Source organism: Dendropsophus ebraccatus, chromosome 5 (genome assembly GCF_027789765.1).
Source record: "Dendropsophus ebraccatus isolate aDenEbr1 chromosome 5, aDenEbr1.pat, whole genome shotgun sequence".
Lineage (NCBI taxonomy): Eukaryota > Metazoa > Chordata > Amphibia > Anura > Hylidae > Dendropsophus > Dendropsophus ebraccatus.
Window position 1 is genome coordinate 70188629 of NC_091458.1, and position 16862 is coordinate 70205490.

Sequence of the window (16862 nt, forward strand, 5' to 3'; positions counted from 1 at the left end):
TTCACACTATGTAAGAGACCGGCCGTTCCGTGACGCCAGCCGGGTCACGGAACGGCCGGTCTCTGGCCGGATCGTCTCGTATGAACTTTCGGATGAACTTTCGGCCGCAGAGCTCTGATGCAAGCGCATCAGAGCTCGCCCGCATCAGAGCTTCCCATAGCGCACAGTGAAGCAAGCGTCCGGAGCCGCTCACTTCACTGTGTGAACTGACAGGTCTTTCTGCGGCCAGAATTCACTGAATTCCGGCCGCAGAAAACTAACATGTCAGTTGTTAGCGGCGCCGCATGGGATTCCGGCCAGACCGCATACGATGTGTATACGCTCCGGCTGGGATCCCATAGAACAACAGCCATTGTTCTACCGCGGTAAAAGTTTTTCGTAGTGTGAACATAGCCTTAATGCCTACCATGATGGAGACAAGCAGCACAAAATGCTTGCCAAGGCAAACAACAGAAGCTATGATCAGATGTGGTATATGTTTTCAGGAATATCCAGAGCCAAGAGATAAAAAAAGAAAGCGATGTTACATTTGTCCAGCAAAGGAGGACAGGAAATCGGAGGGTGTCTGTACTACTTGTGGACAAAATTTCTGCAAGGATCATTCTTCCGAACAGATCACGTGTGAAAGATGTTGCGGTCATTAGTAAATTTGAAAAGGAAACTTTGAAAAGAGATATTCCTGCAGCATGTTTACTGCAACTTTTATATAAAAATAAAACTTTTAGACAAAAAAAAAAATTATTACAAAGCGTTATATCGAATGTGTATATTGGGCGTTTTAAGCCCGTTCAGTTACTTTTTTTTTGTTTTTTTGCACATAATAATGTTTTGAATTATTCACATCTTAGGATGAATTGCCACTAGCATTGGTGTCTGCCAGGAGGGGATCTGTAATGGATCTGATCTCTTGGTAACTCCAGTTAAGGCTGCCTGGATTCTACCAGCCTTAGCTGGGGTCACCAGGAGGTCAGATCCATTACAGATCCCCTCCTGGCACACAGCAGCGCTAGTGGGAATGCATCTTTACTTTGCAATTTTCAAATAAACTTTGAAAAGTATTTTTATTTGAGTTATTCCATGTTATTTGCATACGGGCCTAAAAGGCCCCAGGTATGTGAAAGTGTAGATTTTTATGGTCATGCATTCTAGGGTTAAAGTAGTATAGTAGTAATGGTGGTCAGGGCCGTATTTGCCACTAGGCACCCGTGTTACGGCGCCTAGGGTGGTGCCCTGCAGTGGGCGGCACCCAGAGGGAACAGATTTTTTTATTTTCATTTTATTTTTTTTACCCCCTCCGCCGCCTGCTGCCGCCAGCGCCTGGGTGTGTGTGTGTGTGGGGGGGGGGGGGTTGCGGGTGATGGGGATTTAGCAGGATGGACGAGTCAGCCGGGTGAGCTTCCGCACACAGCCTATATCGCACAGGCTGGAAGCTCACAGCTGCAGCGAACTTCTCTCCTGCTCGGCAGCGGCGCTTCTCCCCCGACCACTGCCACCCCAGCTGCACCCCCTGCTCCCCCTACCCCTCCAACTTCTCCCCCGACCACTGCCCCCCCCAGCTTTTCCCCTAACCACTGCCACCCCAGCTGCTCCCCCTCCCCCTGCCACCCCAGCTTCTCCCCATGCCACCCCAGCTTCTCCATCTGCCTCCCAACTTCTCCCCCTGCCCCCCCAACTTCTTCCACTGCCCCCCAGCTTCTCCCCCGACCACTGCCACCCCAGCTGTTCATCCTCCCCCTGCCCCCCAGCTGCTCCCCCGTCCCCCCAGCTGCTCCCCCTGTCCCTGTCCCCCAGCTGCTCCCCCTGTCCCTGTCACCCCAGCTGCTCCCCCTTCCACCCCCAGCTTACCCCCCTTTCCCAGTCACCCCCACCTGCCCCTCTGCAGATAAGTTGTGGTTGGAGATGTCTTCATGATGGCTGCGCCAGATGGAGAAGAAAGCAAAAAGTGAGTGACTGCAATCGGACAAAACGTCACCTGTGAGTCATTAGTAACTCCACTGTAATCGCCTCATCATGCAAAGTGCCTTGGGCAGCATGAACTCTAAATACAGGCCTGGTGGTGGTAGTAGTAGATAGTATTGTCACAATGAACTGTTAAACATGGCTACAACTCTTTTTATTAGGTAATTGATAGGGATGTTGGATGTCAGACTCCCATCGATCTAATATGAGGTGCCAGAAAACTCCTATAAAACAAACATAAAAAAAAAAAATTAAAATAGCAGGGGGGAACATAATAAACAACATTACTCACCTCTCGCCTTGCCTTTGCAGCGCTGGATTGCTCCAGGATCTTCTTCACAATCGACATCACAACCCGTTTGATAGACTCCCTGCTCAGCCAGTCGGCCCAAGACACTGCTGCAGTCACTGATTGGCTGAGCAGGCAGTCCATCAGCTGGGTCAGGCATTTTCTGGTGGCTGTCCTGGAGCCTGTGATGCAGCGCTTTGCGGGCAGAGAGAGAGGTAGGTAATCATTGTTTATTATGTCCCCCGCCCTTGTCGGCTGACAATTTTTTCAAATTACCAGACTTCTCCTTTAAGGATATTGTGAATAGTGACAATTTGTGTACGGTGCTGTGGAATATGTTGCTGCTGCTATATCAGCAAGTAAACATAAAGAACATAACTTTGATCACTAGGATAACTATGTAGCATTTCTTTACCAGTTTTGGTGACTAAATGACATTTTAAATAGATGCCTACCACTTGTGAATCTGGCTTTATAATAGCTGTAAATTGCTGTGAAGGGCATTTTCCAGATAGCTAAATAGTTGCATGTTTCCAAAAAGTCAAATAAGGTTTGGCAGTAATATTAGGAATGTTCCTAATCTAATAGAAAACACTAAGGCATTGTAAATCAGCTGTTTCCCATAACTGAAAGCCCTGAAATACAACAATTGGGTGTCGTTTGTGTTTTATTTGTAAATGAATAAATCCCTGATATTAAGAAGTTTCTCTTTCCCTGTCCATACTCTTTTATATTTTTAGCTTAGAGGGGGTTACTCAACATTTTCTGGAATGCTGTCCCACCAAGTCTGTAGGCAACTGAGTGTGCAAGTTATTCGATGTCTGGAAATAAAATTCCAGGCTAAATTAAATCCAGAATGTCACTTTATTTATTTGCCAAGAGCTCGTGGATTTTGGAACATGTTTGCAATACATATAGCAATACATAATCGTTTAATGCATCTGGAAAAATTTTAACTAAAAAGAGTACTAGTAGCTCCTATTTCGTCCCATACTAGACAATGTAATCAGTGCTTGTGCAAAAGGCAAGACACATATAGTAAGGCCTTATAGGATATCTATTTGATTATCCTGACTTGTCTGGAGGTAAAAATAAATTTTTATATGCGTGGCGGTGATGTAAAAATAATAATACTACTATTACCGCAAGTGTCCAGAGCAGCTGCTGCAAAGCTTCTGACTCCCGATCATTACCCCCACACAGACAGACCACCAGTAGGCTTGATCGAACATCTGAAAAAGCTAGGTTCGATCGAACTCGAACCTAGCCGGACCTTCCACATTTAATTGCTAATGTCTTCACGGTCCGTGCGGAAGGGGGAGACATCCCGGGGACCGCCTGGAATTCCGTGATTCAGCCTAGGAAATAGGCTGAATCACCAGTAGAGAGGATCATCTGATCTGCTGACAAGCATGAGCACCTCTCATAGTCTTCCTGTCCATCATCCAGACATAGGTGGCATCTTCATTATACACCCCTTTCTCTGTCCGATCTATTTCCAGGCACTTGAAGGGTTACAGAGACTAAACATATTATATATATATGCTAATACATTGGTTTAATAAATGTATATTACTATGTAACTTTGTTCCTAAAAATATTGTTATCGGCAGCAGTAAGGGGCTACACAGTCCCATCTGATGCAACCAATGCTTGTGTTGGGAATAGAGTTGATCGAACCTCAGGAAATCCTAGGTTCGCTTGAACTCGAACATTCTTGAACCTGCCGCATTTAATTGCTGATGCCTGCCTGGTCCGTGGGGAAGGAGGAGAGTGCCCGGGTACCGCCTGGAAATCTGGGATTCAGCCTAGGTAATAGGCTGAATCCTGGAATTCCAGGCGGTACCCTGGCAGTCTCCTCCTTCAGCAATCAAATGCAGCAGGTTTGTGAATGTTCGAGTTCGATCGAACCTAGGATTTCCTGAGGTTCGATCAACTCTAGTTGCAAATAGCCCTGCAGTTTCCAATCCCCTCTCTGCTCTAGCACTGCCAAACATTGCTATACAGAGCAGGGTACTGTTAGAGCCCTGCAGTTTCCCACACAAACATTTGTGGCAGCAGAGGGGTCCGTGTCGCCCCTTACTGCTGCCAGTCAACAGAAGTATGTACATAAAAGAAAAACTGTACATTTAAAAAAAAATACTTATATAATTAATATAACTTAATTAAAACAATGTATTTGAGATAATGGAGGCCTCGCAGTACAGGTTTCAGTCCTGCCTTTGCTGGGGAGCCCCAACTGCTGGTGTAATGATCTTGCGAACCATTGTATACTACGACAGACCCTAGTATTAATATGAGGGACACTGACAGCTAAGTAACATGTGTAGGACATCCCACAGCCACATGTGTTGCTTCTCATGGCAGGACACACAGCTGGCATTATTCAGCACGATGATGCTCATCCACACACATCAAGGACTTCCCACAAATGTCTCCACCAGATAGCGACACTTCCTTGGCATGCCTGGTAACCAGATTAATGTCGATAATTCAGAAGACCAGCTGCGACGCCAGCTTCAGCAACCTAATGTGCTGCAGGATACCATGTCTCATCTTGGATCCTAACGGTCCAACCGGGAACTTCAGCCTCTAAGCCTTTAGGTTGTACAGTTTTCCCTAATTGACTCATCTTCTAGCTCTACCATTGTAATCACTTACATATTTCATTATTACAGTCATGCAGTTAAAGTTTCATTGGATTCCTTCCTGGAGCATTGTATTTTTTATTGGTATACAATGTATCCATCCTTCCTCCCTTTTCCTTCTTACGGTCAGTCCTCTTGGAGACAAAATCTCTTTATTGTTATGTTTACAGAGTTCAGAACAGTCAAGAATTCCAACTAAAAGAACATCTTCCAGTCAGTCCACTTTTCAATATGCAGCTTATGTTGTATTCATTGATCTACTGAAGTATCATCCATGAGGCATTTAGCTGCTGGTGGAAAAGTTCTACAAATGTTCCAGTTTAGATCTGGTGCTGCCAGTTTTAGATGAATTTGTAATAAGAGTCAAAGTGTCAGGGCAAATGGCAGCCATATTTCATGGCTGAACAAAGACAAGCTTCACAAAAAGAGACCATGGCACAAATGTCTGGATTGTTCTTCTAGCCTGGGAAACTAAATGGAAATAAATGTTCCATGGCATAAATGTATCATACTCCAAGCGTGGTTTTACAATGGGAAAACCTCCCGAGGCTACATCTGATGTGTGTGTTCCTGATCAGGGACATGTTGGGGAGTTCTCAATTCTGTAATGTGTGGAGGTGGAGAAGAAAAAACTGTAAAAAGTTGTAGTCTCCAGCAGACTTTCCAGAGAGATTGGGGCCTTTTGTATTTTTTAGATAAGATTTCCAGTAATAGGTAGGGCAGATATAAGATGACCACAGTATTATAAGTCATTGGTTCCACCATTATCAATACACTGTGTAGTTTTCTATGGTGAACACTAAATGAAGGTGGGCCAAAGCCGAGACATAATATTTACCATAAGGGTTCCTTCACACCTACCGTATCGCAGCAGAAAATCCGCTGCGGATCTGCAGCAGATTTAACTAAATGAATGAACTTAGCATCAAATCCGCACTTACAAATCCGCTGCAGATCCGCAGCGGATTTGACAGTGCGTATTTAATGCTGTGTTCATTCATTTAGTTAAATCTGCTGCAGATTCGCAGCGGATTTTCTGCTGCAATACGGTAGGTGTGAAGGCACCCTAATATTGTTATATAAAGGAAAGATGGTTCATACCTGTATATATGGCCTTTTTCAGATTTTTATTGGAAGTAAACTTTGTGCTATTATGTAAGGCTGCATAACACAGACTATGCATGGAACATGACTATCACTACATTTCACACTTCATGCCTATGGGCGTTTCTATATTTATTTGATTTCATAAAGGCATGGAAAACCTTTTTTTTTTTTCTCCGATGGACTCTGCATGAGAATAGCATTGTATATTATCAGGTGCTGTATAAGCATTGCCCCTTCCTACACAATTTCTTTATTTTTTTTCTTATAAAAAGTGGCAGATTTCCACTTTCTCTGATTACACAAAGGGGAACATTTAGCAATCTTGTGCCCCTGGCATACGCCAGGGAGAAAGGGCAGATTCACCCCATATAGCTGGCATACGCCAGCCATATCCCTGGCGCGGTGATGCATGGCCCCCCCCCTTGTGCCTGATTTATGTCTTCTCGCAGGCATAAAACATGGCAGAAATTACGGCGGGCGCAGGTCAAGTTGAATTCACTAAGAGGCGTGCACCTCTTAGTGAATCCAGCAAGGATAATGGGGTCGGGGCCTAACGACCCCCAAATTGTCTATTACCTGCTCTGCGCAGGAGACAAAACTTACACCGCATATTCCCTTTTGTCTCACATGTCTGTTGGCGATGTGGGACTAAACAGGGTACTATGTGATATGTCTGGTGGGGGTGTCCGGCTCTAAAACATTTCTGTAAGGGTGTCCTCTCCCTCTACCACTCAATCAGTGGAAAAAACTCTAACACACCTAAGATTTCTCTTCTCTCCATACTGCCCGAGTAATTTCTACACATGTGGCAACCTTGGCTCTCCTTCTGCGACTCTCCTGCCTTCCAATACATTTTTTTCTTAGACAGGTAAAGGAATCACCCCACCTCTTCAGTCCCTAAATTACTATCACTGGACCCTTACCTCTTTGATGATAGGGTCTCCCCCCTTTTCTTAATCCCCCCCCCCCCCTTTTCTTAATCCCCCCCCCCCTTTTCTTAATCCCCCCCCCCCTTTTCTTAATCCCCCCCCTCCTTTTCTTAATCCCCCCCCCCCTTTTCCTAATCCCCCCCCCCTTTTCTTAATCCCCCTCCCTCTGGCATACCCTTTTACAGCGCTTTTTTTGTTTGTTTTTACACTGCACAATTACATGGCTGGGTAGCACGAAAGATCACTGCATCCATCATGCAGCTATTAAACATTTGTTATTCATTGTCCCCGTTAACAGAGGAAGGTGTGCGGCCGATAACGATAAATTTTACCACTTCACAAAAGATATGATTAGCTGACGAGCAGGCATTTTCCTGCTCCTCAGCTGATTGCCAACACTATTACATGAGCCAAATATCAACCACATGAGCGTTCCTAGGAACTATTGTTGCCGATTGTCAGCCTGTTAAAAAGCGCTCTTGGACTGAAGACCTAAGGGTCCAAGTAGACTTTTTAGTCTTCGCCGATTAACAATTGCAGATGAGCGCTTTTGGGAAAGACGTGAAAACATTCACCATAATACACAGAATAGTAGCTAGTTACAATAGTTTGTTAACTCTACTACACGAATTATTGTAATTACGAACAATGTGTACATACATCAAAAGATTTGCGAACGATTACCGATGATGATTTTTCGATTAGCTCAAAATAGCTTTTCTTGCAATAGGGCCAAAACTTTTATACAAGCTGGAGATAAAAAAAAAAAAAAAAGCCAGGGGAAAAGGGTTCACAAAAAACAGTTGTTTTGTCAGAAAATTGTCAGTGTGACTGCTGCAGTACACAACCATATACTATATATGTCAGCATATTGTCCTTGGTAGGATGGGAATATACCTGTGATTGAAATTAGAAATACAGGCTTTACTTCACCATGATAAACATAATAAAGGGTGAGCCATATAGCTGAGAAGTTTTACTGGGGTATGAGCTTCCATGACAGACAATACAGAACTGAAGCCAACCACTATTTTGGCACTTAAAGTCAGCTGGCAGCCCCTCACTACACATAGTCACTATGACCAGCTCAAGTCAAATGACTGCTCAGCCAGTTCCCTTCCCACAGTGCTCATGGTTCCTTGTAAAGAAATACAATCCACACAGTGGTTTATTTGTATACAAAAATATATTATATGAGAAAAAGCTTCATTACATTTGTCTCAACTATAACATTACAAATTATCTTCATAAAAGCATTTTAAATTACAATAAGCATTGTGTAGGTAAAAATACAGTCAACTGTATCTTAAAGTATTAAAAACAAATATCAGTTTTTCTACAACCATGCAGCAGGTTCATATGCTGGAGTCACATAAAAGTATGGCGATACAGTCTTCATCTGCCAAAGTCTGCTTTACGTAACATTACTTCATGAGGGTTGACAGCCTTCTGTGTCATCGGAGACGTCACATGGTATGACCAGCCATACAGTGCTTCACATGCCTGGGAGAGGAAAGAAGGCCAGAGGTTACCATACAATGTGAAGGTGTGTGTGCACTGTATGATACATGGGAAGCCAGCCGTCATAGTCAGGTGCAGCTCCAAAACATCTCAAAGAAGATTATTCCTGGATGACCTCACCGCAAAATAATGAGCTTATGCGAGTCTAAGGGCTTAGGACAAAGATGTCTCCTGTCCAGGACAATGACATCTTACCATCAATCCTCTACACCAATTAACTCTAGCAATACATTTTGCTAGGGTATAAGGCTTCCACAAGGCCAATAATGGGGAGGATCTGTCAGCCGTATAACATGCTGAGAGCTCAAGTGTCAAGGAGGTAGTGCCAAACTGCAGAATGCAGAATGCAGCCTGAGCACTGTGCAATCAATCAATTTAGGCAAGGAGGGGGTGGGGGAGGGAGAAGGCCTGCATGCTGTGGTTTGGGACTGTCTTTCACTCTTGAGCTTTAGGGTCTATTTACACAGAAAGATTATCTGCCAAAGATTTGAAGCCAAAGCCAGGAACAGACTAAACGGGGAACAGTGCCTCAAATCCATTCCTGGCTTTGGCTTCAAAAATCGGTGTGTAAACACACTATAAATAATATCTCTTAATGAATGTAAGAGACACAGGGAGAATTCAGGTGATGTGTAGTCATTCCTGAATATTGATGAGCTTACTTGCAAGTGTTCTGTCAAGATCTGCGATGAAATCTTCCAGTTCCTTTGTGTCCCCAAGTTTAGCTGTGAAGAGAAGATATGATTATTACAATGCAAATACAGTTTACTGACAAGACACTAAGTATTATCACTGGTAAGTATAGGAGCATAGTAGCATTATGGCACAGGTATATACATCAGAATACCAACAAGAGGTGTGCCAGTGTATACCTCAGTATCCCTGTGGTGGGCCTGTTGACATTAATGGATGAAACAAATCTACTAGTGACTGCATTTAGTTTAACGGAATGAGTATTGCCATCTAGTGAATGCCACAAAGGTCAGTGGGCCTACTGCCTTGCATGTGTATACCATAGGCGTACAGCGCAAATGTGATGTGAATTAGATAGAGAATACAAGCTTCTGCCCGGAAAAATAATTATTGTATAAATGAACCCAAAGCAAGCCTGTGCTCTCACATTACCTTTTCGTGGAGTCTCTGTTGGAGATGAGAGTGTTGGAGAAGACAGTGTTGGAGAATTTAGCTTTTCGTCACTGAAACTAAAACTGTTTCTACAGAGGGAATCTGCACCTGTAATATGAAATATTTATTGAGTAATAAATACATAAAAATGGTTGTATAAAATGCAGGGAAAGGCTATATATGAAAACCTGTAACAATGCAATAAGAGACCACTAAAATTTATATATATTATATATATAAAATTCTTCAGAGCTAGAGACACGGGAAGATAGTAATAATACCTTATCTGATGACTATTCGCAAACTTAGAAAATCATGGTTTCCTTTCAAGCTAGAGTGCCACTGAGGCCATGCTGAGCTGCAGCATGCATGCCTCCTCCATTCCTTGCATGATTGATGTATAAGGCTCAGAGCTGTAAGCCAAACTCCATAAATCTATCATACAGAGCAGGGAGGGAAGAGGCCTATATGACACTTGAGGCCTGTTGTGCTTGAGAGGAATCATAATCACAATGAAAGTAAATAAAAACATCACCATTTCACCCACCGCACTGTCTGTGTAACCTGGGCATAGTATCCTGAACAGGTTAAAGATTTTTCCAGACAATAATGTGTGCACATTGTGTATTGACTTTTCAGTCACTGCCCTTGTCCCTATTCCAGCACGGCCAAGGCAAATGGTTATGTATCTTTGTATATAGGTCAGAAAAGGAGATAATGCCAGTTATCGACATCCGGCTTATGATAGAACAGCCTGCAAAAAAATCACCAGTTTAATTTTCCACTTTCAGAACTTTCTGCTGGTTTAAAGAGTTATCCAACCTTTTCATGGCTGAGAGTGTTTTTGTTAAAGTCTATGGAAACATACTGTATATTCCTATTCTGAAGTTGGCAAAGCCACACGGCCACCGCAGAGGCGCAGGAAAGCCTTGCCACAAGTTAAAATAAATATAATTACAACTGTAGAAATATATCCTAAGACTTCAGACATGAACATGGACTTTCTCTAGTGCGGGCATCATGGAAGCTTTGTTTCTTCACTATTAAAAAGATAAGTATCACTAACATTTGCTGTAGTTTACGGCCATACATGATAAGAACACCACAACACTGGCCTGTAAGTGATCTAATTTCTCACTATATTGTAGATGTGTACATATAGAGGAGAGGGATTTACAGTCAGTTAAGACAACCTCACCACTAAACAACTAGTCTTAGATGACAAAAGATACAGCTTTGCTCCATTTCCTTTCAATGTTCTTTGGGTTATTCTCCAAACCCTTCTTTGTAGGATCTACACAGGGCCGATCCCTGTCCATGTTCTCACCACAACATGGATAAAGCCAACATTGACTGAATTTGATTCCACAGGAGAACTAAACCAGCAAGTATATAAATGCACCCTAATAAACCCCACCCGACTGACCAGAGCAGTATATAACAGAGTACTCGGATCCGTTATTTCCCCTTTCTACATGGACATACTGAAGCTTACAGATGCAAATAACTATATTTACCAGTACACAATAACAGCTGACATGACAACTAGAACAAAACAATGCAAAGCAAACCATTTCCTGTGGGTTACTATGCATGTGCGTAGCAGACGCCGCACGTGTCACCAACAGTTACAGGGATCCACAACATGTGCCACTACTCAGACCTAGAACGAAACTCACTTGCCTGCTCTAAACAGATTTATTTATATTTCCAGGCAGTGCAAATACGCTATTCTGGATTAAGAATCAAGAAGAAAATCCAGAATACATAGGCAGGTTTTGCCCGGTTCCAAAGAGTAATAAATGATAACTACACATAGCAGAGCCCACAGACCTTATAATAACCATCTGATATGGTGCTCTGAACTGCTGATCCTAGACAAGACCACTGAAAACTGTGTGCATGAAATATAGTCTGAACTATTCAACTGCACTGTCTAAAGAGGCAACCCAGTAAGTAGAATGGGGGGAGGGGGGTTACAAAACAAAAACACATAACTCTATTGATTTTTGTCCACAAGTCAAAAGTTGTTCTGAGTTTAATGAAATCTATATGCCGGCTACATCATTCATTGGCTCAACTGCAGATAGTTCTGGAAATATAACGGAACATGATGGCAATAAATGGATATCAACTTTATAGGCAACCCAATGGATCTTGAAAACAGCCACTTGGAAGAGGAATACCATTTCCTGACTTCTACATTATAGCCAATGTTAGACTTTAGACATACTCACAGTACCAACAATTTCACAGTGCAAAGTGATGGACAGGACTTTACCGGTCAGCAATTTCTTGTCCAACCCAACTTTACTCTAACATGGCTTTCACAGCACTTGTGTCTCTCAAGGTGTGATTATAATCTCTGCTTTATCAGGAAGACCACTTTGTCACAGTAGGGTTGCCATGCTGCCTTTCATCTTGAACACAAGATCTTACTGTAGATGTTAGATCAGGATTTAAAGGGATTCCTCCATGTTAATGCCTTCTAATCTAAAAGTTTGCTACATCAAGATTGTCTGCTGTCTGACCGTCTATGGTGCATGGCGGCTTTCTGGTGCTCCACCAACAGAAGATGTCGGTAGAAGTAGGGGTCAAGCATGATGGATTTTTACTACCCAACCTCTTAAGAGTTCTCAGAAAGATAAGCAAACGCCAGAGCAGGGTGACTGACTTACCCTTCCCCATAAAGAACACAGATAAAGCGAGACTGTACCCACAATCTGACCCCCCAAACCACTTGTACCTTCAGATAGCTGCTTTTAATCCAAGATCTGTCCTGGGGTCCGTTCAGCAGGGGATGCAGTTATTGTCATAAAAATAACTTTTAATCCGGCAACGCTGTGTCTAATGGCCGGGGCTTACATTTGTATATGCATTAGTCTGACACACTCTCTCTGTCCTTCCTCCCCCCCACCCTCCTTAGCATTAGGAATGATCCAGGCAGATTGCTCCCTATTCCCCACCTGTTTGTATAATGAACATGGGCTGGATCGTTAATACACCTGTGCAAAGCTCAAACAGCAGTAAATGTTGAGGAGGGTGGAAAGGAAGGACAGAGAGGGTGTGCCAGCCTAATGCATATACAAATGTAAGCTCCCGCCGTTAGACACAGCGCTGCAGGATTAAAAGTTGTTTTTAGGACAATAACTGCATCCCCTGCCGAACGGACCCCAGGGCAGATCTTGGATTAAAAGCAGCTATCCGAAGGTACAAGTGGTTTGGGGGGGGGTGGGGGACAGATTGTGGGTACAGAGTCGCTTTAAGTGTTCACGTTAATCCCCATAGGACTGATCCTATTAAACATGATATTTGTTGAAAGAGCGGATGCACAGGATGGCTGAAAGGAATTCTGCCCTCCTCAAGAGTCCACACAAGATAGAAATGAAGTGGATTCTAGCTGTGAAGTTGCACAGGTGAAATCTACAGCTGAATGCAGTAGCTTGCATGTGGATTTTCACAAACTCATCCATATGTATAATGCAGATATTATAAAGTCACTGAGGAATCCGCAGTAGATTGAGGATTTAATGGAATTTGTTTAAACTTAAACCAAGATCCAACATCTCCACTCCTTACATTGGATCCTACAACACACCGACCATATACAACAGCTTATACCCATGGGCCTCTCTCCACCGTTACATTCATCCCAATAATGTCACCTGTACAGTTGCTCACTTTCTGAATCGCTGATTCCACTGTCGCTGATGCTGGCACTACTCCTCCTCTTCATGGTCTGCAGATGTTCATCATATCGGAAACGCCTTTTATTGAAAGGTGAGGAAAAATCTTCTAAGACTGCATCAAATTCACACAGCACCTCATTCAGATCGTCATCTTCAATAAAGGCGGCTGATGGACAAAAACCACAGAATAATGAGAACTCAGCCACACTTTGTTTATGCGTAACAGACAATGGTTTTACATCACAACTTAATGAGTCCTTTCCGTATGTCAGTGACTAGTCGGATATCCTTATAGCCATTATATAGCAGACATACTCTTCTTCATTCAGAGGTCGACTTGTATGTGATGTAGCAGCAGTAAAGGCTGCCACCAGCCCAAGCACAGTCTGGGAATACAAACTCTTAAAGGGGTTATCCAGCGCTACAAAAACATGGCCACTTTCTTTTAGAGACAGCACCACTCGTCTCCAGCTTGTCCGGGTTTTGCTGCTCAGTTCCATTGAAGTGAATGGAGCTTAATTGCAAACTGCACCTGAACTGGAGACAAGAGTCGTGTTGTCTCTGAAAGAAAGTGGCCATGTTTTTGTAGCTCTGGATAACCCCTTTAATGCAAAGCCCAGTGAGCAAAGAAATAGGACAAAAATACTTCATCTTAGGATGGGACACTAGGTTGGCACCCAAGAGGTCTGTAGGTTGTACTTTTGCTCTATACTTATTTCCAAAAGACTTTAGTTAATATTTCCACGGACATATAATAATATAAAATAGAGTATTAAGTGTCTAGAACATTGACATTTAGTTCCTGTCTTATCTAGACACTACATGACCCAGGTTATGGTACATTTCTGAATAAGGCTACACGTGTCACAAACCCACAGGGTGAGTCACTGGATGTTACCAGTATAGTAATGTCATTTTAAGACTAGTGATTAGTTTTCAAGACTTTCCCCAGACCTGGCCTGAAACAATCATCAGGCTGGCACATCACTTGTATGGGTGACTTGGCAGCACCAGAGATCTCTTCCACTGTGGGTACTCCTCATAATAGAGCATTAGCCTGAGGCTGGGAACAAAGGGCAGAGAAAGCCTCTTTAGCAAAACACAGCTCTGCACTTTATGGGAAGCTCTCTAATTCAATAGCCCAAGACACATTGAATAGCACATCTGCTGGGGCAGAAGCGCCGAGCTCAATGGACAGGTTAAGCTACACAAAGAGCAGTGTCTAGAGCCCTGACAATCTTGACAGAAGAACCTGGGGCACAATGATCATACAGAATTACAAGTATATAAAAGAGCTGTCACCCCTGCACACTCAGCAATTCACAGATACATAAGAAATACAGAATAGATATGTATAGGCACTAGCAGGGTAGCTGATCCTTTACTCATCCCATAGGGACAAGTCACAGGTCACTAATCCTTCATAGCTTGGGAGTCAAAGATCATAAGGTTGGGCTATGGCAAGAATAAAATTACTTGAATGTAGTAACCGCTTTAGACCCAATTAGGCCATGTTCATATTCCCTTTTGAAGCTCAGCTACCTGACATTTTCTTTTTCCGACAAGTATGAGGCAGATGGGATAGTCTGGCAGGTCCTGACCATGGTGCCACAGTAATGCTGTCCCTACCCTGGGGTCATTGTAGAAAAGAAAGGGTGAATAAACCTCCAGGCTGGGTTCACATACTGAAATGGAAGAAAATAAGTGTAAAAGGCGGCCGTTTTTTAATCTAATAATGTATTCTAATAAAGTCTACAGAAAAGTGCCCGCCACAGCACCTACTATATAGGAAATAACTTTGGAATTACAGACTTTTATATAGAGTGGGCGCCAACAGGGGCTTTTCCATAGGCTTTATTACAACACATTATTAGATTAAAATAACAGCCACCTTTTATACAGATTTCATGGCAGTTTTCTTTTTTGTTTTAATTTTGCAGTGTGTGAAGCCTGCCTAAGACTGGCACTTTATTCCATCAACATATGGAAGGCACAGCATTCTGAACGTAAAATTGCCTGTCCCTGGGGTCATTGCATTAGCAGCTGCCAAAAGCCCCAGCTATAGGTTATTGGACTATTGCACTAGTATCTGTGAAATCCTGATGGCTAGAACAAGTCAGGCGAGACAGACAGGGCTGGAGGGCTAGGACATGATGATGTGGGAACACTATGGGAAGCCATTAGGCAACAGAGCAGAGTACAAGTGCACATCCATCCATCCAGGGGATATTTGCTATACCTTACCCTGGCACACTACAGGGGGAAGACGTGGCCCCTGGCACACCACAGGGGGAAGACGTGGCCCCTGGCACACTACAGGGGGAAGACGTGGCCCCTGGCACACTACAGGGGGAAGACGTGGCCCCTGGCACACTACAGGGGGAAGACGTGGCCCCTGGCACACTACAGGGGGAAGCTATAGTCCCTGGCACACTACAGGGGGAAGACGTGGCCCCTGGCACACTACAGGGGGAAGACGTGGCCCCTGGCACACTACAGGGGGAAGACGTGGCCCCTGGCACACTACAGGGGGAAGACGTGGCCCCTGGCACACTACAGGGGGAAGCTATAGTCCCTGGCTGGCACTGTGACCATAAACCTATCCAGCCATAGGGATGAGATCTAGTGGTCCTGCACCCAGGTGAGGAGCAGGTGCCAGGCTGATCACACATGACTATGCTATGGAGAAGGAGCCATCCACAGCGCTCCGTGCAGCGGTGAGAGGTGCACTGATAGCCGCACTCACCTCTCCGGGAGCTCTTCACTTTAGGTGACTTCATGTCCGCCGCTCAGTGACAATCCTCGCTCCTATAGTATATAGATCCCGGTGCACCTTCTCCGCTCTGGGTCCCGCTCTGCAGCGATCTGCGCCCTCTACTTCTTATATGTTCTGCAGCTGGGGGCACTGACGTAACGGGGGGCGGGGCCAGAGCCAGACAGGAACGCTCCATTCATGATTGTCCCCGCGCCGAGGAGCCGGGCGCTGTGCTGTCACGTGCCGCTAGAGGGCGCTCTCAGCATGGCAGCTACATAGACTTTCACTCTTCTATAGAGCTGTGATGGTAGAAACACGTGTACAGCGGATCAGATATAACAGTATAACAACCAGACATAGTGTGTCGGTGTCTCTCAATATCTTTAAAGATGATGATTATAGTCAATACATACATTTCAATGTAGTTGGACATCATGAGGATTGTGCAGTTCTTTTATCAGTTTGGATGCTATTCCCCAGCACTATGAGGACCTGTCATGGTGTATTAGTTGATAGTATGCTTACACAGGACTACCATGCTGCAGATCTTGGTCTTGGTGATAACATGCCCATATACCCAGGTGTCCAGTGGTCACGTGGGTAAACAGCATCAAAGCAGCCTCAAAATCGAGATTTTACAGCAGTCTGGTGTTTTGGTGTCTGTTGCCCCATAGTCAGAATACAAGTTGGTACAGGGGGATTTTCTGGGCGAACATTCAAGAACATTTAGAACTGTTTATTGGAAGACTCCTGTAAAGGGAGCGATTGTTAGCAGTCTGCTGCAAAAGTGTGCCCGCTCCTGGTGATTCTCTCTATGAAAAGAAGTTATAACCTCCCGTA

At 44.0% G+C, this 16862-nt stretch overlaps 1 protein-coding gene across 1 annotated transcript; it reads right to left on the reverse strand.

The window, feature by feature from the left end:
- Positions 1 to 7763: 7763 nt before the first annotated feature.
- On the reverse strand, positions 7764 to 16151 carry RGCC (regulator of cell cycle). Its single transcript, XM_069972311.1, has 5 exons — positions 16014 to 16151; positions 13260 to 13433; positions 9579 to 9686; positions 9116 to 9178; positions 7764 to 8435 (listed from the first exon to the last, which is right to left on the reverse strand). Exons 1-5 carry the CDS (start codon positions 16045 to 16047, stop codon positions 8428 to 8430), a joined length of 387 nt encoding a protein of 128 aa, XP_069828412.1. The 5' UTR covers positions 16048 to 16151; the 3' UTR covers positions 7764 to 8427.
- Between the last annotated feature and the right edge of the window lie 711 nt (positions 16152 to 16862).